We start from the raw sequence: 25,110 nt of genomic DNA, 5'->3' as shown, positions 1-25,110 counted from the left end.
TCTGCCAGACCTGAGTGGAGGGGAATGGGGGATGGGGGTGGTAGCAAGTACCACTCCATACAGAAAGAGGTCTTGCCAATGACTAAGCGTGTGTTCCTGGCTAATCGTGAATAATTTAGGTGTATCGAGTTCAATGGGAACTGGAGTAAGAATGGGAAAGGAGGGGAAGAAAGGCAAGAAACCAAAAGAGACTGATTACCAATGAGAAATAAAAACATTGAACACGGAGCAGTCCCTGTGCAAGAGGAAACAGGCTGATGAATGTGTGATAACCTCTGTGCTTTGATTGGTGAGCTAAAATGGCATGAGTTTATGTGTCTGTGTGTGTGCATTTGTGGTGTGTGTGTTTATGTGTGCTTGCCTCTTCTGCCAGTTACTCCTCCCCTCTCTTCTTCCATTGTTACCATGGGAACAGTGCTGTCTCTCATTTCCCTTTGTGCTTCTCTTTATTCCTCTCCTCCTCTTTTAGACACATACATTTGAAAATGTCTACTGCATCTGCATCTTCTGTCATCTGGTAGTTACAACTAAATCATTTAATAACACGTATCTGAAATACAAGAGAACAGATTAAGGTCAGGGAGTATTTATGTAAAAATCATCAGTAACGCATTTCACTTCTGGATCATATTGTTGTTGGCCCTTACTTCGGCAGGTGAACACATTCGCTTGATCACTTAATCGACGCTGGCTTGACCACATTTTAATACAATATGCTGCTCATCATTCTGGCCTTGCTTTTTCCACCGAGCTGTTTGACTGTCACTATGGAACAGAAATAGTTTGACAAATCAATTGATCACAATCGATCTCTGTGAATTAAACTGTCATACTTTCAGTACTAACAAAATAATCGATTTAACCTAATTTCCCGACGTTAGTCCACGGGACTGTAAATGCATTTGATGGGGCAGTATCGGCGTCATTAGGGGGTGTGCATAACTTATAAGTCAGGGAGCTGAAGGAAGGGCAGCCATCTGAACTGTGCTCAGAACTGTGCGAAAAAACGTTGCATTGCAACCCTGATTACGCTGAATGGAAGAGGAATTTTGCATCGTTTAGGCCGCCGTACTTATTAATTCTACGGGAAATTTATGCTGAAAGTGTGTCCGTCTCCCCAGGGAAGTGAAATGGCAGTCTTTACACAATTTTATCAATATTTTCCCGTCACTTGCGGACATTTTATTGGCCTACATAAGCTTTAAAGGTGAGTAAGCATATTATACATCGTTCCTAGTGCGTACAAATTCTTTCTAGTGGGTACAAATTCGCTTAACGGATTTATCTTAACTAACTGACAAGCTAACATAGATGTACTGGGCTGCCTAACGTTACCTCAACAACTAACAACTTATGATAGTTGACATTAGGTAAGAGCGTATTTCGTAGGTTAACTATGATCCTGAACTTATTCACATATTTTGACAAAGTTATTATAATTAATGTCATGTTGAAGAATGTGACTAAATGCTAACGGGGTCACTGGGATCTCTGAACAGAACTGTGTGTAGAGTTTAGTGAGGCAGAGGGTGTATGTCTGCTGGCATGCTGAGCAGGCTGTTACTGCGTGTGATCAGTCTGACTGCTGCTAGAGAGTCGCTACGCTCTGAACTATAGCTAATAACGTGATTTAAATAACCTTAAAAACCGACTGCCTTTTTCAAAACCTACTTTGACTAACTGGTGGCTAGTTACACAGCTATATACCCACTACCTAGCTGCAGTATAGTGAAAACAGTCAAACAAACGCAGAACTAAAGCAAGTTCACGCTTACTGTATTGTGGGGCATGTTGCAGTAGGCTATGTTGTTGCTGTCCGATATGGGGATGGAAATATCCAAATTCACTGCTTTACACCAGAAAATCATCTGTGTCACTTGTCACCTGGACCTGTAACCCTTATTTTGTATTTTAACATTCTCATACTTGTATTTCTATTTTAAATGAAATTTAGACTGGATCCCTGGACATCAAAACTATACAAAATCATCAAGCATTGATGACGTTTTATTCAACGACCCCCTATTGTTGTTTTCTCATCTGCTACATTGTTATGGATGACAATATTCAGTGTCCTAACAAGGGACTTAACAAGGCACTAAACAAGTCTTAACGTGCCGAAATGAACAGATGTGGACGAGATAGCCTACTGCCCTCAAAGTTCAGTTTTAAAAGAACACAAACTATAATGAAGCAAGACCTTATTCATAAGGAAAATGCATTAAATAGTGTGAATATTGTGCATCTTATGTGCATAGTATGGAGGGGCTTTAAGTGGCCAGATAGGCTACACCAAATCTGACAGAGATGAACAGAAAGCTCACCTTACAGGAATGCTATTTGTTAGCACAAAACTAAAACATGGAAAATAAATTCAGAGAAAAAACTAAATAAATACATTGTAAGTACCATATAGGAAGAACTTAATATGGATTTTCTTAGGAATACATGTTTGTCCTTATGAAACTTTAATCATGAGAAGTTTATAGCTAGTCTGTTGTAGGCCTGTTAACATTAAAGTGTGCTAAACCCTTACCATATTATAATTATTTGCTTGATATGTATTTCACAAATTATTTGCCTTTTTTCCTTTTTGATATGATCATAGTTTTTGATCACTTCAAACTACAATTGTATAATGCCTGTAGGCTGTTTCTGTTGGATGGGATACAAAAAGCCGCTTTTAGGGGCCTTGATAAATGTCACACTGACGTCTTTTTCTTTCTTTAATTGTCTGTCTTACAAAAACTGATCGTGGGGAAGTAGAGTCTGTCTGAAAAAAAGGAAAAAACTATTGTTTCCACTTTTTTCTTTGGCTCCATGGCTTTCCATATGCTAATGGTCGATGAAGCTAGGCTGTGAGTTAACAGGATTTTGCGCAGTTTACCGTGGCGTTCTGATCACTTCCCTTTCTGAGAAAAAGCCCTGTTATGTCTTGTTGATTGTGACTAGTTAGCTATTCCTTGTCTACCAGTCATCTGATGCTGGGAGGCACACTTAAAATGAAAACTGACCTCAGTGCCATCCACCCATGCAGTCACAACACTGTTTTTCTTGTGACTGTGTCAAATTTCTCCCAATGCTTGGTCATATAAATCGTTCAGCTGCAATGCCACCAGATAATGAGTTCAATGCAGCCTGAATTGAGAGCTTTCAGAAACGCACTGTGGCCTAGCTGTTCAGTGAACCGTAAAATGCAGTAATGTTGTTAGGAGTGGTAATTATTGCCCTTTTTTAACCTTAATTTTTGGTTTTCTTCTCCTTCTTTCTTTCAGACTTCTTTGAATTGATAAAAAAAACACAGAGGAAATATCCATCAGTAGGGGGTGACAGTGGGTTGGCCCTAGGGTGAAGTTCTCTTGAGGGGGATGAAAACAGAGAAAACAGGGTAGGGTTTCTGGCAAAGCATCATTCTTCAGTCCACCTGCAAAGCGGCCTGCTGTGTGGGAGAGCAGCCAGCTCCAGTGGAGGTCCTGCACCTAGCAGAAGGCCATGCAGCTGTAGCTGTGGTGGCACAGTAAATAGAAGCTGCGGGTAACTAACAGGCTTGGTTTAAGCACTCTGTAAAGTGGCAGGGTGTAGCTGGCAGTGGCGTGAGGGCTGAAAGAGTGTGAAAACGCACAGGAGAACAGTTTTGCAGCAGGAGAGGGGAGAGTGGAGAGGGAGGCAAGGTCACACAGGCCACTCGAAACGTGGCGGGCAAGAGCAAGTGTCTAGACAGACTAGTGGTGTGGACAGGCCACAGGAACGCAGGGAGGGGGTGGGAGAAGATGGAGGGCAAGAGGCTGGGAGTGGCAGGCGGTACTGATAGATCCCCGATGTCGTTCAAGATGGAGCCCGGCGGGCAGCCCCAGCATCGTGGGGGCAGCGGGGGCAGCTGCAGCGGCGGGGGAGAGATGGCTAGCGCAGTGGGGCCCATCCTGTTGTGGCTGCAGGATGTGGTGGTGCTGGCACTACTCAGGGGGCGGCGGACTCTCCTCCAGGCTGCCATCCTGCTCTGTGTGCTGGTGCTGCTGCTCTGGGTGGCCATCTTCCTCTATGGCAGCTTCTACTACTCCTACATGCCCACCGCCAGCTTCAGGATGCCCATACACTACCACTACAGGTACTATGCTCTTCTACACCACTACCAACACTTGCCTTCATCCACTCCCAATATCTCTGAAGCCCCCATGATAAAGTGCCCTGTCCAAAAAAGCTGCTCTTAATGTGCAGTTAGATATCATATCATTTAAAGGAATAATTGCACAGAAATGCTTACATGGGATTTTGTGTTATCATGTGGTTTGTGCATGGCAATGAGTGGATTCATTTGTGTGGGACAAAAACAAAACTAGAGCCAATACTGTCAAACTTGGTGATGGGGAAAGAACAGTAATTGAAGTGAATCAATTCAGGACTGAATTGTTATCTCACCTGTTAAGCAACCCAGAGTTAGTTTTATATCTGATTACTCACATTGCCTGGTGGAGAGGTTTTGAGCTCTAGTCTGGTTTGAAATCCTGAAACTCACGCTTTTTTAAAAATGTATGAGATTAGAGTAGTTTGGATCAGCTCCTGAAGGTGGCAGTGTTAAGAAGGGGTAGTACATGTTGTGTGTACTTAAAAAACATTTGCACCTCATCCCCATTAAACTTCATTTCCTGCCTCCTGATTCATCACTGGTCTCTGGATTCGTCACTGGTTGTTAAAGATAAATCTATAAATCGCAGCCAGGTAAAGCTGGACACAGCACACAGCACACCCATTGATTCCTCATGTAAAACAGGCAGCTCTGTCAAAAGCACATTCCCTGCCTTACAAAATGTGCAGTAATGCTATACATGACTTTACAGGTGCTTAGCAGATGCTCTGATATACACAGCATTTTACATGTTATCTGTTTACACAGCTGGATATTTACTGGGACAGTTTGGGTTAAGCATCTTTCCCAAGGTTACAAGAGTACCTAGCATACCTGGGAATTGAACCAGCAACAATGGAACTGGGTTATGATCCCTGCTCCCACCACACCACACTGCTGCCCTATGCAAAACCCTAAAGATATGACGGTTCATCATCACAAACTTGTGTTCACATTTGTGCATTCACAATGGGAGATGATGCATTCATTACCTGTGTGTTACGTGCTTTGGGTTTTGTACAGCCACACATGGCATAAAGCCGTGTTGGTGTGTGCTTGTTGGACCATTTGTAATTTAACAGTCCAGAGAACTGAAAGAAAATAGAATGGTTTAGAAAATAATGGTTTATAAGTCAGTCTAATGTCCTCATGCTTGTGAAGACAAACCAAGAGACTAAGCCCCCCTACTCTTTAGGAACAGCTCCTCCTAGTGGATGTTTTGAAAACCTGTAAATTCAAGGCAAGGTCTGGAGGACGAACTAGAGATATAGTAATTGATTTTGTGGAAAACAGTGAAATTACAATAAACAACTTGGGCCAGGTCTTATGTTTCCAAGGGTGTATAAGTTCCAGTGTACTTAAGAAACATGATTTCAAATGCAAATGCCATAATGTCTCCTTGTTTTATGTGTTTGTTGGTGGCGATTCCTTGAAAGCTCCTGCTCTGTCCCTCTTTCTGTTTCAGGACAGATTGTGACTCCAGCAGCAGAGACCTTTGTTCCTTTCCAATGGCTAATGTGTCCCTGCTGAGGAATGGCCGAGATCAGGTAGGTGATCCTGGTGACCGCTTCCTTGCATTTTTTGGCTCTAATACACTGGCACCCTTACGTGAGGACGTATGCGTGTCCTTCTTGTGTCACGCCATCTTCCCTGTCCTACACTGTCAGAGCTGGGGGCTGGGCCTGTGTGCCATGAAAATGGGGGTGTTTGGCTTTGGAATTCATAGGTTCTGTCCATGTCAGCTAACATTGGAGATAGTTATTTGTTTAATCCACGTATAGTACCATCTCTTAATGCAGTGTCTTAATGGTGCTCAAACCATCAAACATCTATACTCAGTCAAACGTCTATACACAGGTCTGTGCTCACACCCTCTCTCTCTCTGTCTCTTCTGCTCTGAATTATCCTCTCTTCCTCTTTAACCTTTTGTGTTTTCTCTCTCTCTCTTCCCCTGAAATATCCTCTTTCCTTCTTTCATCTCTTGTGACCTCTCTCCTGTGCTCTGAATTATCCTATCTCTCCCTCTTTCACTTCTTGTGATCTGTTTCTCTCTCTTACCTGAAGAATCCTCTCTCTTACTGTGTTTGACCTCACGTCATCTCTCTCTTTCACTCTCCTCTCTCTAGGCTAAAGGTGATTAGGTTATGTCTCAGTATTGACTATGCATGGGCATTGTATGCGTGATCACACTGTCATTAAAACTATCATTAACATAAACACACCTAAAACAAGTTGGATTGCAAATAGAGGACTCAATAAATTGACACAGAATACCTAGAGTGGTTCCAGGTTTCTATTTACAAGGTCTGGGAGTGCTCCTGAATGATACACACAGGGAAATCTGAAATTTGAAATGTATGTCGATTTACATGTGAAATTGAATGAAGATGGGTTGTCTTTGTTTTAATCCAGTTCAGCATGCTCAGACAGCTGTCTTACATGTACAAAGATGGTTTTAAATGGACAGGCCCAATCAACCTATATTTATGAATGTTACCCAGACTCTTCCCCACCCCTTCCCTCCATTTCCAAGGTGATGATATATGGCCAGCCCTACCGGATCTCTCTGGATCTGGAGATGCCGGAGTCCCCAGTCAATCAGGACCTGGGAATGTTTATGATCAGGATGTCCTGTTATTCCAGCGAGGGTCGGAGCATCGCCACCGTTTCCCGCTCAGTGAGTTAGAGACCATTGCAGTCTTAGCCTGCTGCTCTTCTGTCTTTATATGAATGGGGGAGTTTTCTCATGCTACAGCATTTTTTACAGCTGAGATTAAAGTAAAGCCAGTGTAGGAGGGATTGTTGTCATGACATTCATGAACTTTGAAATATTATGTCTGATGCCTCACTGTTAAACCTTTATGTCATCATTGCTTTAAGATCTCTAAGCTCATGTTCCTCAAGGTGTGTTTAGCATTGAGATCCCTGTAGGGAAGAACTTGGAGATGTGTCTCTGAGTTTCGATCCCTTCTCTTGACTCTCATGCCATTATGGTGCTCCCTGGATTTAATGTCTGTCTCAGTATCTTGGCCACTGTCCCTTCCTCATATTTCTTGATATCTCGGCCACTGCCCTTGTATTTATTGATATCTTAGCCACTGTCATACCCTCATTTCTGTTGTTACCTCAGTCATGCTTCCTCCCTCCTATCTCCCAAAACCTCTCGCCCCCCTCCTCTCACTCCATCCTATGTATCTCTTGACATCTCAGTCACTGTCCTTCTCCCTCATATCTCTCAATACCTCAGTCACTGTTCCTCTCCTTGATATACCTCAATACCTCGGTCACTGTCCCTCTCCCTCGTATCTCTTTATATCTCAGTCACTGTCCCTCTCCCTTGTATCTCGCTACATCTCAGTCACTGTCCCTCTCCCTTGTATCTCGCTATATCTCGGTCACCGTCCTTCTCCCTCTCTCCCAGGTAAGCCTGCTCACTTCCTCTGGCTCTCGCACTGTGAGTACACCATGTTCTCACACCCATCACACTCCATTCCATTCCTCCAAGTCCCTCCGTTTTGTAACTGTTTATCAGAGTGTTTGTCATTGTGAGTTCCTTCATCACCCACAACCTCTCCTCGCACGTGTGTACCAACGCTGGTGTCTGCATGCCTGAACCAGTACCTTCTCTTCACTCCATTTGTCTCTGTTATTTTTTTGTCCATGTGGGTCCTCCAATACTTAGTCCTCCTCTGTCCCATCAGGCCATGCTGCACTTCCGATCCAGCCTGCTGCAGACGATGGCTACCCTTTTGTTCTCACCACTCCTGCTGTCCGGGATGTCAGAGCAGAAGCAACTGGTTGAGGTGGAGCTTTTCTCCGCTTATAAGGAAAACTCTGTGAGTACCACATGTGGCCTCGCCCTACACCCCCTTTATAGTGCTGTTCTCCAGCAGCTTCCATCACCCAAAGTCATTTTCATTGATAGATCCCGCATATCATATTCTCATTAGTTGCAGTTTGTATGAATTGCAGACATTTGTGGTGACAGCAGCATTTGTGTTGACTCTTAGGGGTGTGCCCTAAGGGTATCGGATAACACTTTGCTCTGGCTGCGATAAAATGGCCATCTCACTAACCCAGCAGTTTTATTGGCTATACGATCCTGTCTTGAGAAGTCCACCATGCCCCCCCCACCCCCCCCCCCACCCCCCCCAGTGCGGGTCACGCTGGTGATTGATGTTGTAAGTTGTATGCCTCTCTGAGAAGTTTCTGAGGGTCCTTAAAAGAACCTCTGTGTCCTGTGTCACAACCAAGCAGCTTTGTAGCTGTTTGTAGGTCAGGAATGGCCAACCTTGTTACCTTGTAGACACACATGGGGGTGCTCTGGAGCACAGAGTGTTGTGGTTAGCAGCATGAACCTGACTGAATTGGAATGAGAATTTGGCAAAACATCTTTGGAAGAGCATTTGGCAAATTCCTTTTTTTTTAAGACATGCCTGCATCCGTACACTTGCTATTTATTGACCCAAGTGTCAGGTGTGACATGTAAAGGCCAATCACAGGTCTTGGAAAAAAATACAACCGGATGCTTTCTCTGCAGTACCTGCCAACTGTAGGGGCAGTGATTGAGATCCAGTCTCTGCAAATCCAGATCTACTCTGCTCAGCTGTGGATCCATGCTCACTTCACCGGCATCAGGTACCTTAGTCCTACCAGCTTCCCTCTCCAATCAGCTATAATCACAAAACTTAACAGTGCTTGGCTATAATTATGGCATTAGTTTTGAGGTATTCATTATGTGATCATGAATTATAATATTCTTCATTAGCTTGCACTTTGTAAATGATTTTGATTGTATTTTGGACTGTACTCCTATATTAATTAACCTTAATTTGCTTTATTAGCTTATTAGTAGTTTACTTAATAGGCAACTAGTAGCCTTAGTTAGCCACCTGATAATGATAACTGGTAATTCTGAATTATTCTGGCTTTGCTGCATTTTAAAGATGGTTGCCTGACCCTCCCCACCACTCTCTCATGCCCTCTCTCAAAGCCTGTATATCTATCTTATCTTCCCCTCTGTGGCTGCACCATTTCATAAATGCTGTAAATGTGCCCTACCCTCATCTCTCCTTCCTTCTGCCTCCCCCTTCCCACAATTCTCTCTGCAGGTACCTCCTATACAACTTCCCCCTTTTGTCAGGCCTGATTGGTGTGATCAGCAACTTTGCCTTCCTCAGCGTGCTGGTTCTCTTCAGCTACCTGCAGTTCATATGGGGGAGCATCTGGCCACCTGAGCAGGTCAGAGTTAGGGTGAGTGCAAAGGGGAACACTGCCCTCCTACATTCAACAGTGTCCCAAAGCTCACCAACAGTGTCCCAAAGTTCACCAGCACTGTCTTCCTCATGTTACACTGTCCCAGAGCTCACCAACACTGTCCTCCTCATATTACACTGTCCCAGAGCTCACCAACACTGTCTTCATTCTGCTGTCCCAAAGATCTCAACCCTGTCGTCATGTTACACTGTTCCAAAGCTCACCAAGCTTCTCCTTCTTGCTATTACATTGTGCTGCCTGAAATATCCTTTGTTCTCTTTTGCTCCACAACATTTCATATTTGTTTTTTAAATTTTTAGCAATTTCATGCAATAACAATTTCTGAAAATGAGTTGCCTTGTACGTGTGTGTGTGTGTGCATGTGCATACATGTACATATGCGCATGTGCGTGCATGTGCGCGTGCATGTTTGTGTGCGTGCGTGCGTTCATGAGCATGTGCGTGTGTGTGTTTCAGGTCACAATGGGTGACAGGACACACCTGCAGCAGAAGAAAGAAGGAGCTTGGAAACACATCGGCCAGAGTAAACACACCACACGCCAAGACAGCAAGCACAACAGACAAGCACATGGACTCAACACACTGTGTGTATACACACATCAGTATTATATACTTGGTGCACAGCGTGCCAAGCACACAGGATAAGCATGCTGTGCTCAACATGCGGCAAGCATGGAGTAAACGCGTCATCCATGTGCCTGCAGCACATGGTGTTGGACATATGTAACATGCAGTGATAAATGAAATACACTGACATACATAAATACATACATCTGAATAAATCATGAAACTAATTTATGCAATGTATTTTTGCACAGGTTTCAACAGTTCTAAGTATTCACCAGATTCAACCAACCGCATGTTTGTTTCACACAAAAATGGGAAAATTGCTGTGTTGGGATGCTGGTATGGAGAATTGATTTGTTTCAGATAAAAAAGAAGAGACAGGAAGTGACAACACTCTAGACCTTGCAGGAGGACCCCATTCTGAGGCATCTTTTCCAGTGCATGCAAAGATGAAAGGTTCGAAACAGCGACTAGAAAACTGATTGGCTATGACTGGCTGTGGTTGTGTCATGCAGTGTTGTCCAGATTTGTGTTGCAGTGCTGTCTGTTGTGCATGAGATTAGTGTTACAGTAATATTCCTGTGTGTTCGCTGTACAGGGGAGCTGGAGACAGAATTTCCTGAAACTGTGGGCTCTTTGAATGTAACATCAGATGTGCAAGACAATAGCACAGGTAAATACATTACTACACAAATACAAATGCATAAATAAACACTTACTAACCCTAACCTATGTAAACATGCGCAGGCCTACATGCTTGGACACAACCATACACACCTGTGAAAACCAAGAGACATACAAACAATTGTTGCTGTTTGAAATGTGTGTTTGCAGTCCTGTGGCTTTATATACATATATCTCCTTCTCTCTTAGCATTGGAGTCATCCACAGAGGAGCCCCCCATTCTCCTTGAAGCTCCTGACATTTTGGAGACCATTGTAAGCGAGGAGGACCCTGACCGGAAAGGAGAGGCAGAGGTGGAGGGTGATGGGGATTCAGAGGAGGAACCGAGGGTGCCTCCTCCATTGAACCCTGCCCTGCGCAAGCGCCACACCTCCTGCTTGAGCTCCTGAAAGCGCGGCCGGAATCGGCACAAATGTGTATTTTCTTTTTGCTCTCCTCCCTCATCACACTCCCTGTGCCTGCAGAATGATGTCACACACCAGAGGAGTCTGGTCTTACAGCGAAAACTCATCACTTCAGTAAACAGAAGTGCTTTTTTTAAGTGGGGGGCTGCTGTCGAGGGGCGCGAATGCACATGCAGCACGCACATGCCCCATTCACATTCAAGCTGAAATGTGTTCACTACATTCCCCAACTGCTCCTTTCAACTATTTACCAAGAGATAGGGCTTGGAAATCATACCTTTTTATGTGTGTTGGCTGCTTTCATATTAAAATGCTGCAGATTTTATTGCTAATAAAATAATGAGGATTATTTTTTCATATTAAGAGGCTATAATAATGATGAGAAGGCTTAAATAATATTGGGTTGCACTGACTGTATTTTTCCATATTGTTTGTATTGTTTGGACACAGGGCACAGTATGATAGAAGAGCTCCAGTAAAATCAATGAATGTAAGAAATGGATGTGGGCTATGCTGAATTTATTCATGGAAGAACAGTCAGTGCAGGATGTGTGAGTACATCCCCAGCTTTTAAGACCTGGGGGCTTATTAGAGGCCTTGGTGTGCTGGGATTTTGTGAGCCGTTCCCAGCAACTGTGGTTTTGGTGGGGTCCAGTAGGGGCTTTACGAAGATCAATGGTAGCTGTCAAATGCCCAGTCCTGGTTTTAGATTGCCCACCTTTTGCAAAATTTTTGTTACAGTTTTTTAACTTGAATTTATAATTGTATTCATTGGAATTAAGGCCAAAGCTGCCCATAACAGGACGTGATTTGTGGCAGGCATGTTGTTCTCGCAGCATGTTAAATAATGCATTAATGTGTACTAACATTGTCAGAGTATTCAGATGTTCTTTTGTTCAAACTTCAGCTATGTAGCCAAGCACAGACTGAAACATTCCTTTTGGTTTGCGTTTATTTTTTCAAGGACCCCGTAATCCTGCTTTTACTCAATAAATATGGGAGAATTCCCTGCTTTTGTGTTTTATTTACATTGGTTTCTACATACACCAAATACACTCTAAATCCTGTTTAATTAATATAGTAACGTAACAGTTCCTATCCGTTGGAAAGGCAGGTTTTAGCGCCGCGCCTGCGACTCCGTTTCCTCTCTTTTGTAGACCTTTGCTCCCCGCACTTCCATCGTCTTTTTCCGTCTCCAGTGCAGTCTAACGAGCTTCCCATAACGGCAGGCCCCACCAAAGCACAGATCGCATTCTCTATTTGTGTAGTTTTACAGTAGGGATATTGTGCTGCAGTTATGTATCGACCCCACTTGCAAGCGCCAGCTGCCGTGACACTGCAACGGAGGGACGCGTGTTTGTATGTCGTCAGCGGTTTCCTATACGTAAGCTACCGTTTTCATGCTACTTTATTACATGCGCTTTTTGCATGTTCTGGGTAAGAGCGTCTGCTAAATGACAAAATGTCAGTATGACTTTTAACAGCAGACGTTTTAGTAGGCTACTGATCACAAACATTGAACATTTTAAAAGTTGGTACGTTTTACCGAAACTGACATCATGTAATAAGTGATAGATATTAGATAATAATATACTAAAATAACAGATGTGTATTTGCCAATTTGTCTGTCCCTCGTATTGTGATAGCCTATATTATATGCATTCTGCGTTTTTAACCTTTTCGCACGTAACTTATTTTTCATGCTATGTAGCGCCTGTGTTACGTTACATGGTTCGTTATATTGTCATTAGCGTTATTAAGCTTCTCATAGTTTTCAGTTAGCAGTTGCTATATTTTTAATGTTAAATCGCTGTTTCCTCAAAGCTAAAATTAGCTGGAATTTTTCCAGTCTCGTGTTCAAATCGCACGACGCGAAAGGGTTAAACTAGTCAAAACTCGAGCGGTAACAACATATGAAAACGATAACATAGCCTATGCTTATATACCTTTTTCAAGGCAGTTTTCTGAAGTTGCATACTTTCGACACAGAACAAAACACATGTATGGTAGTATTTAAAATTCTGACACGATTAAATCATGGAAAGATACGAATGGAACACGTAAAAACGTGAGAACATCCGCCCGATAAATTGCTACATAGCTTTTATAGTTACACCCGTTGGTCACAGAGATAGCTTCTGAGTTCAGTTTGACTGGAGTCACAATAACATGCATTTTTATTATGCGTGTTATTCAGCTGATACACCTGTGCCTCCAACAGATAAGTTTCTAGAACTCCTTGCTCCCTGCTGCTCTAGACGGCATGTTTCAGAAAGTTCGGGGCTGGTTTCAACCACATGCAAATCAAGGACTTATCGAGGAAGGAGGTAGTGACAGGACAAAAAGAGCATCAAAGAGGCAAATTGTTAAAGGGATTGATGGAGATATTACAGAACAGGCAGACAGAGCGCAGAAGGGAGACAACACAAAGAAGAATATTGGTAGGTTACTTATTTCTGTCTTTAACTAATGATGTGGTCGGTTGAGCAGCGTAAGTGAATATTTTGTCGTTTTATTCACAAATAATACTTCGTGTCAGAAACCGTGTTTCTTAACTTCTGTTACGCCAGATCATTATAACGTGCTGCACTTGAAACATGAAAATTGATCCTGCTTTTTAAAGCATCGTTTCCTTGACATATTGAAATAAGTTGGTACACGGTCGCCCCTCGTGTTAAACAGCTGATATAGGGCTACGAGACATGATGCCGAAAAGTAGAAAGTGCGTTCACTAATATTTGCCTTCATTTCCTTCTCAGGACTCCAATGTTCTTTCCACAAGACACATGGACACAATTCGTTCAAAGAACATTTGACCGACATCTCGAGAGTAATTTCAATCTGGGCAATATCAAGCGTGTTACCTAGTGTATAGAGGAATGAAAGCTACTTCCTCAAGCTGGGTGCTGAGTGAGGGGTGGGGGAAGGGAGAGAGAGAGTGTAACAGGAGGGAGAATGATGGGGAGGAGTATGGAGAGGAAGGTGGGGAGAGGAGAGAAGAGCAAGATGGCTGTACGTTTATGTGTGACGGTTGTGAAAAGGTAAGCTGGAGCCACCCTGCCCCGTGCACAGAGGTGGAAGCACACAGACTCAGACCAAAACTGTGCTCCATGCGACCGGTTTTCTCCTCCAGGCAGCAGAGTGTGCTTAGCTCAGGAGAGCCGGAGACACAAGCCAGAGCTCAGGAAGCTGCTAAACCAGAGCGAGGCCCTGCGGAGAAGTGTCTAGATCAGAACCCAGTGCCAGATAGCAGAGAGGAAGGAGAAGAGGATCGGAGAGGAAACACGGAAAAGGAGGGGAAGGAGGGAATCTCAGAGGAAAGAGAAGAAGAGGGGGAGTCTGAGAAGGACAGAGGAGCGGGGCCCAGGAGGAGCGTGTCAAAAATGAGGGACAATGAAAAGGAGAAGTGGAAGGCAAGGAGGAGGGAGAGACCAGGAGTTGGCATGGAGGAGAAGGGGGAGAGGGAGAGGGAAAGGAGCAGGCAGTGCAGCTGTAGGGCAAGGGAGTGGGATGGGGCCTTGGTGGGGCAGGAGGAGCTGAGGAGGGAAAGGGAAACAGAGACTGTGATGTGGGGGGTTGGGGCGGAGGGGGACATAGAGCGGCAGGGCTCCATGCGCCGCACCATCCTCACGCGCATGCTCATGCATTCCTCCTCCTCCTCCTCCTCCTCCTTCAACTGCTCCTCCGCTGAGAGTGACGAGGTCCCCAGCGAGGGCGAAGAGATGGCCACCAGGAGACAGACTATGAGGAAGGTGAGGGGGGGGACCAGGTGTCCTGCGCACACCTACTACTTTGGGTTCTGCCTTCGACTGCAGGGGTTGAGCACATTGGGCCTTTCTTCCTTTTTTCCCAAGGGAGGGGAATGCAGCAGATATATGTGTCATTGTGGTTTTCAGACTGTTTCATGTGTCAACAGCGATTGCCATAGTCAGCATGACCTTCAGAATGAAAATGCTTAAGCAGGATGTTGTGACAATGTTTGCACAATAGTATGTGTTTGCTAGGTGCAGAAAGCCTGAACAAACCCAGGGCACTGCAGTGCAGCATGGTGTCTGACCAGTATATGTTATTAAAGAGGTGTAATGCAATGAGAGAGACTGGCTTTGTTGAGATGTGATAATAGGAAAGCCATTGCTTATTTGACAGAATGACTGTTCTCATAAGGAGTTTAATAATGAGAGCAGGCCACTCAGCCCAGCTAGGCTCATACTTTTACCCATAACCTAGAGTGTATCTAGTACTGTGGCAATAATTCAATAATTATGTGAAATTCAGTTTGCAGTAAGGAGGCCCAAAGTTGAACACTCTTAAGGGTCACTGCTTTCACCGTGATTCATAACATAACTGAAAAATATACTTCCTATTGTCTGTGTAAATGTAGCCTCTTGTGCAGACAGAATGCATCTTGAAAGTGTCTATGCAGTCCAGTTTATGAATCTCTTTTAAATATTTGAAATCTTCAGTCAGATTCTCTAAGTATTATTTTGCTGAGACTTAAAAAAGATTCAGTGTCTGTAATATTTTTTTTCATAACATGTATGTTTGATACCTGGAACCAGGCTTGTTGCTTCTTTCTGTGCTTTTTAAGAGGTTCTGTATCATTCTCATAGTGTGATGCACAGGACTTGATATGATCCTCTAAATATGATGTGACAAAGGCATTGTATGTTATTAATGTACCCTCTTTTGACTGGTACTTTCTACCATGTATCACCATCATTTCTTTTTTACTGCGTCAACACAATGTCTAGATCCAGATATGTATGCACATGTATGTGTGTTTGATGTTATATTTTGGCGTATGTTGAGGTTGTACAGAATAACTCCAGCAGACATTTAGGGTGGGCTATGTACTTTGCTTAAAAAGAGGTTGGACTTCTATGAGAGCAGAGAACCACAGTCTGCAGAGCAAGTTTCATAGTCTACAGTCAGCAGAGATCCATAAGTAGGAAATCCCAGGAAACACAAACTTCCCATTGTGTTTTTTTTTCAGCTTCCGTCTCATTTATTGTTTATTTATTGTGGGGTGGTCTTGTTTTCATTTTTTCTCCTTTTCACTCCTTCTCACTGTCCTTCCCTCTCTCCCCCTGTCTCTCCCTTTCCCTCTCCCTTTCTCTTTCCCTCCTTCCTCTTTCTCGCTGTCTGTCCTCTCCCTCTCTCTCCCTTTCTCTATCCCTCAATCTCCTGATTTGCATTGGCTTGAAAGAGATCATTTACAGACTGAGAGATGTATGGGGTCATTTGAATATGCCCCAAGAGAGATTTGCATGGAGCCTGAAGAGAGAGATGATGATGTAGGGAATTGAAGACCATGCCTCACGTTTCAGAGGGAGAGAGTGATCAGAACAATTCCACCCTGAATGTTTAAAGGCAGGAAGGAAAAGGCAGGGTGACTTTCTGCTGTACAGGCTTGGCCCACAGTAACAACAGCCAAAAGGGCACTGACATTTCTTGGTCTTTGTGCTGACAATGACTTAACCTCCCCATGTCAATCTTTCTCTCTATTTCTCCCTCTCAACATCCTCTGCAGAGCCGTTCCTGGAAGACGTTCCTGAACATGATGCAGTGGTCAGTGCGGCGGCAGAGCTCCTGGGTGCAGCTTGCTGGACACCACGGCACGTGCACATTTACAGCCATGCACATGTGTGCACATTTGTGCTTGTGTGTGTGTGTGTGTGTGCATGTGTGAACAGTACTAGTCATATGTTTGGACACAGCTGATTAAGATAATGGGAAACATGCATTCAAAGACATTTTGATCAAAAGATTTATGCTTAAATGCTTGAAATTTGTTCCATAGACAAATATAAAAAGTGAAGTTGATGCCTATGTATGAATTTCTTTCAATTTCTTTTCATGTTTAATTTAAAAAATCATTTTTGGCTATTTTGAAAAATCTAAAGTATAAGAAGTCTTGATTTGTTTATAACACTCTTTTGTTCACTGCATGATTCCATTTCTGCTATTTCATATTTCTGATGTCTTTACTCTTATTCTAAAATGTGGAAAATGGTAAAAATAAAGAAAAGTGTGTCCAAACGTTTGACTGGTACTGTATGTGCGCATGCATAAGTGTGCACATACGTGCACAGGCACATTTGTGTATGTGCTTGTGTGCGTGTGTGCATGTATGCATGTGCACATTTGTGTGTGTGCTTGTGTGCATGTGTACATGAATGAGTATGTGCACATACGTGTTTCCTGCATGTGTGCGTGTGTGTGGGCATGGGTGTGGAGGTCTTTCTTTCCTCTGTCTTTCAGCCTGTAGACCAAAACTGTCATGTTTACACTTTCAACATTTCAGGAGGCTTCTGCATTGTCCATGTGACTGTCCCTTAACCAGCTAGATAATTTCTTGATTAAAATTGATTGTTCATCTGACTGACTAACTTGAATAATGCTGAACAAATTTTACCTGAGTTTCTGCTACTGCACCACCATGAAACTAATCTGGGTTCATCTGAATTCAGAATATACATTCAGTTGGATCCATTAGATTATTTGCCATCAAGATTAATTTCAGTGGGGCTCCTGAGTAGCTCAGTGGTGAAGGTGCCTACTGGTCTTTACAGGCCAAGCTCGATCCCACCTGTGTCATCAATCGATGATGACCAGGAGCCCACAGCAGTGGAACAAATTAAAATCATTCTGCCAGATATAGGGGCAGGTAGGTTGGCCAGGGTCCCCTTGTCTCACTGCTCTTGGTTACGCTCAGGCTCAGGCAAGTACTCAGGCACTTGCAAGTTACTCAAATGTTGCGCAAATCAGAGGAGTAGCACCTATTCTCTGATGAGCACCCACTCTGTTGTAGTTGGCTGTGTGACCTGCAGTGAAAAATAGCTGTTCACTGCTGGTGAGTGTACTGGTGGACAACAGTGGTCCACAACGCTCCTGCACAGGTTATTGCAGTGGTTGAGCCTGCTACTCTATACACCTGCCAGCTCCAAAATATGGCTGTGTATGAGGGAAGATTCTTTTTCTGTTCAGAATCATTTATGCTGATGTTTTGAAGCACTTTACATACAACTGAAGTTGCATATTCTAGTTGCATGTGACTTCATTGCATGCGACTTTACTCAGCACACCTTTAGATAATGCAATCAAGATACAACTTTGTTTCAAATGCTTGTAAATGGTGAATAAGTTGGTTCTTATAATATCAGTCTCAAGAGTGCTTGATTTTCCCTTGCGCCTTAAAGTGCCCTGCTGAAGACATTTGAAATAACTACAGACCTTGAGAAAGCAGAGCATAAAAGTTAACAGGGGGATGAATCCAACCTAGGAGTTGGGGTTGAACAGTATCATTGAGATTAAAAAGCGATTGCACAGGCAAGCACTGCTGATGAAAATAAAAACTGAATTCACATGAAAACTAATATGTTGACACAACTGGCTAAAGCAAGTTTTATGAAGTTGTCTGTGGTGGATGTAGCCAAAATTTGAAAGAGTTATCCTTGTGTCTCTAGGTAATTTCCATCTCAGCGAGGGGGGCGAGGTGCTGAAGAGGTTCAATGCTGTGGAGAATGCCTGCCTCCAAGCCCTGATGAGTGACACCCTGCGCCAGTTCGTTCCACGGTACCATGGCTTGGCCAGCAGAGGGGGCGAGAGCTACATCCGCCTGGAGGACCTGCTGAGTGGGCTGAGCTGCCCAGTCATAATGGATTGCAAAATGGGTGTCAGGTACACAGGCAGATGAATATAGAACAGGGTTTCTCAATTGCAGTCCTACCGCAAGGCCACGTGCCATGGCTCTGGTTTCAGCTGAACTCACTCAATCAGGGTTTACAGAGTTAATTGAAAACGGACCTTGCTCAGACTGGCTTGACCGTTGCCGCTGGGGCACGCCTACTAAATTAAATGAGTTGTTAAAGGTAATAGTCTGCAAATAAGAAACAAATAAAGATGTTTTTTTGGATGTAAGTTTCATCAGCTCTTTAAGTGCTCTAAGCCCTGTAATGATGAACAGATATAACAATTGCCTGTTACCTTGAATGTAGTTTTTTCTGCAAATTTGTTTTAGGCACAAATCAAATTTTATCATTTACACAATTTTCCCTCATTATGAAAACCTGTCAAATGATTGGTAGAGCTTCTAGGACCAGACGTGTCATCTGTGGATGATCACCACATTGGTCGGAATGATTTGGCTTCATTCTTCCAGGGTGCATGTATAGAAGCTGGCTGACACTTCTCCCATAAATGAGTAGAAAGGAACAAAGGTTAAAAAAACAATCTATTGTTAAACCTGACAAAACAAAACAGCCTATGAATACCATCAGCAAGGACAAAGTGAGCCTTCCCTCCTGCACTCCAGCAACACCTGTATTTAATCAACCTGGTTCCCCAAACAAGTCACACACATGTGACCAATTAACCAATGATTGACACAATTAACACTTAGGCTGCATCCGAATACTCAGTATGCACTAACTTCGGTTAAGAACGTACTACCCAACCGTTACTGTAGTACGTACTATGAGTATGCGAGCGAATAGTAAGGACACAATTCAACGTACTCTGCTGCCATCTTACTTGTCCTTTGACCCGGATGTTTAAATGTTTACATGTTTTAAAAATCAGTCTGCTTTACTTAGCTGACTGTCAACCTGAGGTAAAACAAAAAGCTAACGTTACGTAACAAGCCACTTGATTTGTTAGCTTAACCAAGTTGACTACACCGCTACCTTCTTTATCTTTTTCCCGGGGAATTCTTCTTCTTCTGTTATTCAGGCTCCAGCTGACTTATGGGATAGCGTAGTGTAGTACTTTTGCATACTTCGGATGTAGTAGGTCATCCGGGTACTGTTCGACTACTATTAAATGCCTACTAAGTATTCGGACACCCTACAGATTGTGACGTACTGCTTTTTGCGTATTATATAGTATGGAAGTATGAGTATTCGGATGTAGCCTTAGGGAGAGGTGGTGAAGGCTCTCCTTCACAGTGTGCTTGTCTCACTGCTTTCAAGCACCTTGCCATTTGTCAGGGGCCTGGAAGTTGCTTGGTTGACTTCAGTGGAGTAGCAACTATCCTCCAGCTATAGTGTGAAATACATCCTTTGGCTGAGTGTATCCTACCTTAATTCATCTTGCTTCAGCACTCCTGAGAGAATGCCGTGGTGAGATGAGCCTAGTGTACTATTGGCAACTCTCAACAGGCTGCATTAAGGGGAAAAGGCATGGAAGACATGGAAAAAACCAGAAAAGATTGGTGTTTGTTTAATTGATCTGTTTCTGTGTGTGCGTGTATATCGGCGATCGGCTATACCCCCCAGGACCTACCTGGAGGAGGAGCTGACGAAGGCACAGTTGAACCCCTGCCTGCGGAGTGACATGTACCAGAAGATGGTGAAGGTGGACCCGATGGCACCCTCTGCAGAGGAGCATGCGCAGGGCGGGGTGACCAAACTGTGCTACATGCACTGGAGAGACAGCGTGAGCTCCACCTCAACACTGGGCTTCAGGATCGAGGGGGTGACGGTGAAGGAGTCCGCCACTCACCACCACACACAGGAATGGACTGATACCTTGACATACCACACATCTATGGATTTGCATTCATGTCATACTCACACACACACACACACACACACAGAAGCACATATTCTGAATATTCATGCATTTGATTATCAGATTCACTAATATTGTACAGTACTGCTATTTACCTGTGTACAAGGGCATTTCAGGACACTTTTTCCAATTTGAGAGAATGAAATGTATATTTGTTTTCAGCCTACATTTTTATAATGCTAGCTAGGGAAGCAGCAGCTGGAAGTATGTTCTTGATGATGGTAGCAACCAAGCCAACATAAGCCCAGCTTTCTTATTGTTACAAAAATGCTTGACACACTAACATGTGGGCTATTGGTTGCCTGTTAGGTGGAGGATGGAAGTGTGTTGCGGGACTTCAAGAAGACTCGAAGCTTTGACCAAGTGATCGATGTCCTTCTTTTCTTCACCAAGAGGCAGTCACATATCCTGGTCAGTTGCTTTCACTATATGCAACATGCCTCTTCCTCCTTCCCCCATTCTTTCTCTGCTTTGCACTCTTTCTTGCCTGCCTTGTGTCCTTTGCACTCTATTCGTTTTATATTCTTCTCTTGCCCTTAAAACTCAAGATTTACTTGCCTTCTACTCCTTACAGATCAAGCCGTATTCACTCTTAACTCCTTACACCTGGAGTCTTACTCACTCTTGTACTCCTCATACCTGGGGTCTTACTCACCTGCTACACCTAACACCTGGTGTCTTAAGCAATTACTAGTTACTTAAGCGGCTAAATTGTTAATTAAATTATTTATGTGACACCTTTGTGCTGCCCAAGCATTTTGACAAATGATACAGCGTATGCAGAAGCACATCCACAATGCTGTTAAACCATTTAAGAAGAGGTGGACACACTGCCTTTCCCCTACACCCCCCACATCTATTGCCCCGACCCCCTGTCTTTCATCCTGTGATCAACAACAGCAACTGTCTCTTTCTCTTTTCCCTTGCTTTCTCCTTCCCTTGTCCTTCTTTTTGGTCACTTGTTTTTTCTTTCCTTCTCAATGTATTGTATTCCCAAAGTGGACTAATCGTGAAAGCCAGTGGTGGGGAAAGATAATGACAGAGTAACAGCATTGATAATTGTGATCAGGGCAGTGTGACCAACACACTGTTTGATAAGCAGTGTTCTAGGCTAGTCACTGTACATCCTCCACATAGGAGTAGTGGTGATTGTTTTTCATTTTCACTCATTGCTTTAAACTTAGGGAGGCATGTGCAGTGTTTTTCACAATGTAGGAGGAAGTGGCTCTCTGTTTGCACCATGTGAACCTTTTCCTATTTTTGCAACCACAGTGGTAAATAAAGGCCTTTCTCAATAACTAGGGTGTGGTCACTAATTCTGTACTTGGTGATGTTTTTGTTGGATGTGTGTCTCACATAGACAACTTGAGCTGGCTGAGTGGATTCCAAACCTCATGTTTGGACAGTGGAATAGAATGGATTACACTGTTATAGTTTGGTATAAATTTTAATGGCTATTTTTATTTTTCTATAAAGAGTCTTCTCTTAAGTGCATACAATGTTCTGTAAGCTTTTCCTTGTAACAAATTACCAATAGATGGGCATGCTTCTGGATGTAAGAGTAAGTTGGTACTTGTAGTTCTGAAACCTGGCTTTTTGGAAGGTCATTATTTTTGTTTTCTGTAAGTTTTCTGACAGCAGTCCTCCAGCAGATCCAGATTCTACTGTAACGCTTTTTTCTGTGGGAGATAGCAGAATCACCTGTGCAGAGGATAAATTTGGCCTCATCTAATGTTAGGGCTGGGCAATATAGCCATTGCGATATATCAAAAGGCTATTTTTAGCGCAATAACAGCTATCCCTGGTATGTAGTGTTAGGTTTCTTCCCATATTTTTTTCCCTTTAGTTATACCTCCAAAGTTCAAGTGAAATGCTTCTGGGGCAGTGGCAGCGGGTGAGCTGGAAACAAGGGAAGCCCGAACAATACCTTTTTAAATCATTACTTTCAACCTGTTCCCCTTTGTCCTCCTTGATTAACAATAAAACAAATAATTCACAGGATAATTAACACCAATCGCGTAATTAGAATAAATGATTATGCTTGCGAAACACCGCAGATTGTCTGTAGTTTGTGTGCTATTGCGAAAGCTATGAGATTGTTTAATTAACAAGAATGGCAATTTGAATAATTAAGTGGCAAATAATCCCAAAGCTTTCTCTTAAATGTTTCACATTATAGCTTTCTTGTGTTACAAAATTCAAATTACAAAACGGAGCTAAATTTAGTTAAATCGATTTAAATTACTGAGAATAAACTTTTAGGTGAGGTTGAGTGCAATGAACAATAACGTTTAGAACACAGACCTCCCAAAAGCTGTGATGTGTTATGAGCATTTAACATAATTTAAATCGATAAATGCCATCCTTGTTAATTAAACAATCTTCAACATTGAATAGATACAAGTGGTGTTTTTTTCCCCCAGAAGCATTTCACACAGCCTCAGAAAACTGGAGGTGTGCTCCCGCATCAGGTATGGCTGGAAAACAATATGGGAATAAACCTAATGCCACATACTGGGGATAGCTGTTATTGCGCTAAAAATAGCTATTCTATATATCGCGATGGCTATATCGCCCAGCCCTATCTAATGAGAAGGAGACCAAGTGCTGTAGATTGTTCCCAGTACTGTATCTGTATCTGTAGCTGGTTTATGTGAAAATTGAACTCTGTTGGACAGAAAGTTCTTCTGCCAGTTTTCTCCATGCTGTTTTTAAATCAGTGAATGCAATCATTTGAAAAACAAAAATCTGGCTCTTACTCAAGGTGAGTACTGTAGTGTTCAGATTGCTACAGAACACTAGATGAATGCTACCCCATTGCTGGGCGCCAGTTTATCTCCACCTTTGCAGATTTGGACCCTCCTTCATTCACTTTCCTGCTCTTTTCTCTTGCCTTCTCTTTCTATCCTTCATGCTCTGTCTGTCCCACCCTCTCTCTCCTCCTCCCTTTTTTTCTGGTCTCTCAGTCTCTCCCTCCCTCTTTCTGCCCCTCACTCCTTCTTTGCCTCACTCTCTCTCCGTCCCTCTCTTTGCCTCTCACTTGTTCTCTGCCTCTGTGATGCTGCCACACCTCTCCTTTTCTTCCAGGAGGCGTACCTGTCTAGACTCCAGGCTCTCAACGAGGCTCTGAAAGTATCTGAGTTTTTCCAAAACCATGAGGTCAGTCTGTTTTCATTTGCAGATAAAGTCATCCACCAGTTTACCAAGAGCATGAGTGCAACAAACCATCCCACTCCAGTTCCTCTCCGCTGATTGTCGTCACCCCATCCCTCTCTCCTTCCCTTCTGTTCCTGCCCCCATCCCTCTTTGGCACTCCTTCCAACAGATCATTGGGAGCTCTCTACTCTTTGTCCACGACTGCAGTAAGGCCAATATATGGATGATTGATTTTGCCAAGACAATCCCCATGCCTCCTGGCATCTGTCTGAAGCACAACGTGCCATGGGTGGAGGGCAATCGGGAGGATGGCTACCTGATTGGCCTGGCCTCCCTCATCCTGCTGGTGATGGAGGCACTCAGACTGACCCATGCACAGGATGCTGATCACCAACCGGAGAGCCAGGTTGTGCCACACCATGGTGAGGCCACTCCGGTCCCAGGTCTGCTGTCTGCTACGAGCACCGACGGTTTTGAAACATTACCGAATGATGGCATGTCGGAACCCAGCGGAAATGGACCTCAGCTGACTCCGGAGCCGGCACAATGGGCCTCAGTTGTCTGTCAGAACTCCTCCCCCAGAAAGTGACACCAGGTTGGCAGTGGAGACAGAATTCTGCAGTGCTGCATCAGTGCTCTGGGCAGTCAAGTCCTCTGACTGCAACAGTGGATCTGGAACAGTGCGGAGAGTGACTGGTTAGCCAAGAATGTTGGACCTGGAACAACCACAAAACTATGACTTATACTCAGTGTTGTGTGTGCATGTACCGCTCTGGGACAGGGTATCAATGACCTCATTTCCTCCCCAGTGAAACTTAATTGGAATATAAGCTGGATCCAAGACAAGGACTACTGAGTAGGCATAGTGTAGAGAGAAATTTTAGACTAGGTATTTTCTGGTGTGAATCATGGTTCTGCAAAAATACATTTTACACTATAAATACCATAGTATTATGGCAGCATAAACATAGTTGGACGTAACATCCATCCATAGTGGATAGATGTTGCGTCCTTGGAGACGCAGGGCAGGGGGAGGGTTGGTCTGGATTTAAGGGGAAACCAGGTGGTCATGAGCATTCCAAAGCTCTTGTTATATTTACATTAAAGTTCAACAGTTTGATACAAGGGACTAGTCTTTTCAAGTTGCTTTTCTCTGTACATTTTCACGGGATTCTAAAAGTGTTGTGCCCACAGCTGGATGTGATATGACAAAGGCATTGTATAACATTAACACAACCTCCTATGGTCTATTCTCAGTACTTTTTACAGTGCTCTGTATTCTATTTTCCTTTTCCCAGATCCAGATAACCTCTGCCTTCTTACTGCCCA

At 43.5% G+C, this 25,110-nt stretch overlaps 2 protein-coding genes across 6 annotated transcripts; both read left to right on the top strand.

Annotated features, from left to right (window-relative positions):
* The first annotated feature begins 25 nt into the window (after positions 1–25).
* On the top strand, positions 26–12,029 carry LOC118791019 (seipin-like). 5 transcript variants are annotated; one of them, XM_036548232.1, is made up of 12 exons: positions 26–289; positions 3,831–4,105; positions 5,589–5,670; positions 6,657–6,800; positions 7,545–7,577; positions 7,825–7,959; positions 8,664–8,761; positions 9,235–9,376; positions 9,857–9,923; positions 10,331–10,423; positions 10,566–10,640; positions 10,841–12,029. In XM_036548232.1, the coding sequence occupies exons 2-12, from the start codon at positions 3,831–3,833 to the stop codon at positions 11,038–11,040; spliced, it is 1,344 nt and encodes a 447-aa protein (XP_036404125.1). In that variant the 5' UTR covers positions 26–289; the 3' UTR covers positions 11,041–12,029. The 5 variants fall into 5 exon arrangements, with proteins under 5 accessions (XP_036404125.1, XP_036404123.1, XP_036404121.1 ...); XM_036548230.1 differs by having other exon boundaries at positions 3,276–4,105; positions 9,235–9,364; XM_036548228.1 differs by having other exon boundaries at positions 3,276–4,105.
* Positions 12,030–14,025: 1,996 nt separating this feature from the next.
* si:ch73-22a13.3 (inositol-trisphosphate 3-kinase A) lies at positions 14,026–24,370 on the top strand. The gene is made up of 8 exons (XM_036548369.1): positions 14,026–14,096; positions 14,189–14,807; positions 16,586–16,670; positions 18,522–18,735; positions 20,331–20,535; positions 20,935–21,036; positions 23,713–23,784; positions 23,951–24,370. The coding sequence occupies exons 1-8, from the start codon at positions 14,026–14,028 to the stop codon at positions 24,368–24,370; spliced, it is 1,788 nt and encodes a 595-aa protein (XP_036404262.1).
* Positions 24,371–25,110: the final 740 nt, after the last annotated feature.

This window comes from Megalops cyprinoides, chromosome 16 (assembly GCF_013368585.1).
Source record: "Megalops cyprinoides isolate fMegCyp1 chromosome 16, fMegCyp1.pri, whole genome shotgun sequence".
NCBI lineage: Eukaryota > Metazoa > Chordata > Actinopteri > Elopiformes > Megalopidae > Megalops > Megalops cyprinoides.
Note: the sequence above shows the minus strand (reverse complement) of the source record. Positions and strands in the feature narration are given on the sequence as shown.

Coding starts and splice junctions, on each gene's coding strand:
- LOC118791019 (XM_036548228.1), top strand. CDS start 3,771: ATGGAGGGCAAGAGGCTGGGAGTGGCAGGCGGTACTGATAGATCCCCG. Junction 4,106..5,588: donor CCCATACACTACCACTACAG/GTACTATGCTCT, acceptor TTTCTGTTTCAG/GACAGATTGTGACTCCAGCA. Junction 8,762..9,234: donor GCTCACTTCACCGGCATCAG/GTACCTTAGTCC, acceptor TTCTCTCTGCAG/GTACCTCCTATACAACTTCC.
- si:ch73-22a13.3 (XM_036548369.1), top strand. CDS start 14,026: ATGGAGAGGAAGGTGGGGAGAGGAGAGAAGAGCAAGATGGCTGTACGT. Junction 16,671..18,521: donor GCAGCTTGCTGGACACCACG/GCACGTGCACAT, acceptor TTGTGTCTCTAG/GTAATTTCCATCTCAGCGAG. Junction 18,736..20,330: donor GATTGCAAAATGGGTGTCAG/GTACACAGGCAG, acceptor TATACCCCCCAG/GACCTACCTGGAGGAGGAGC.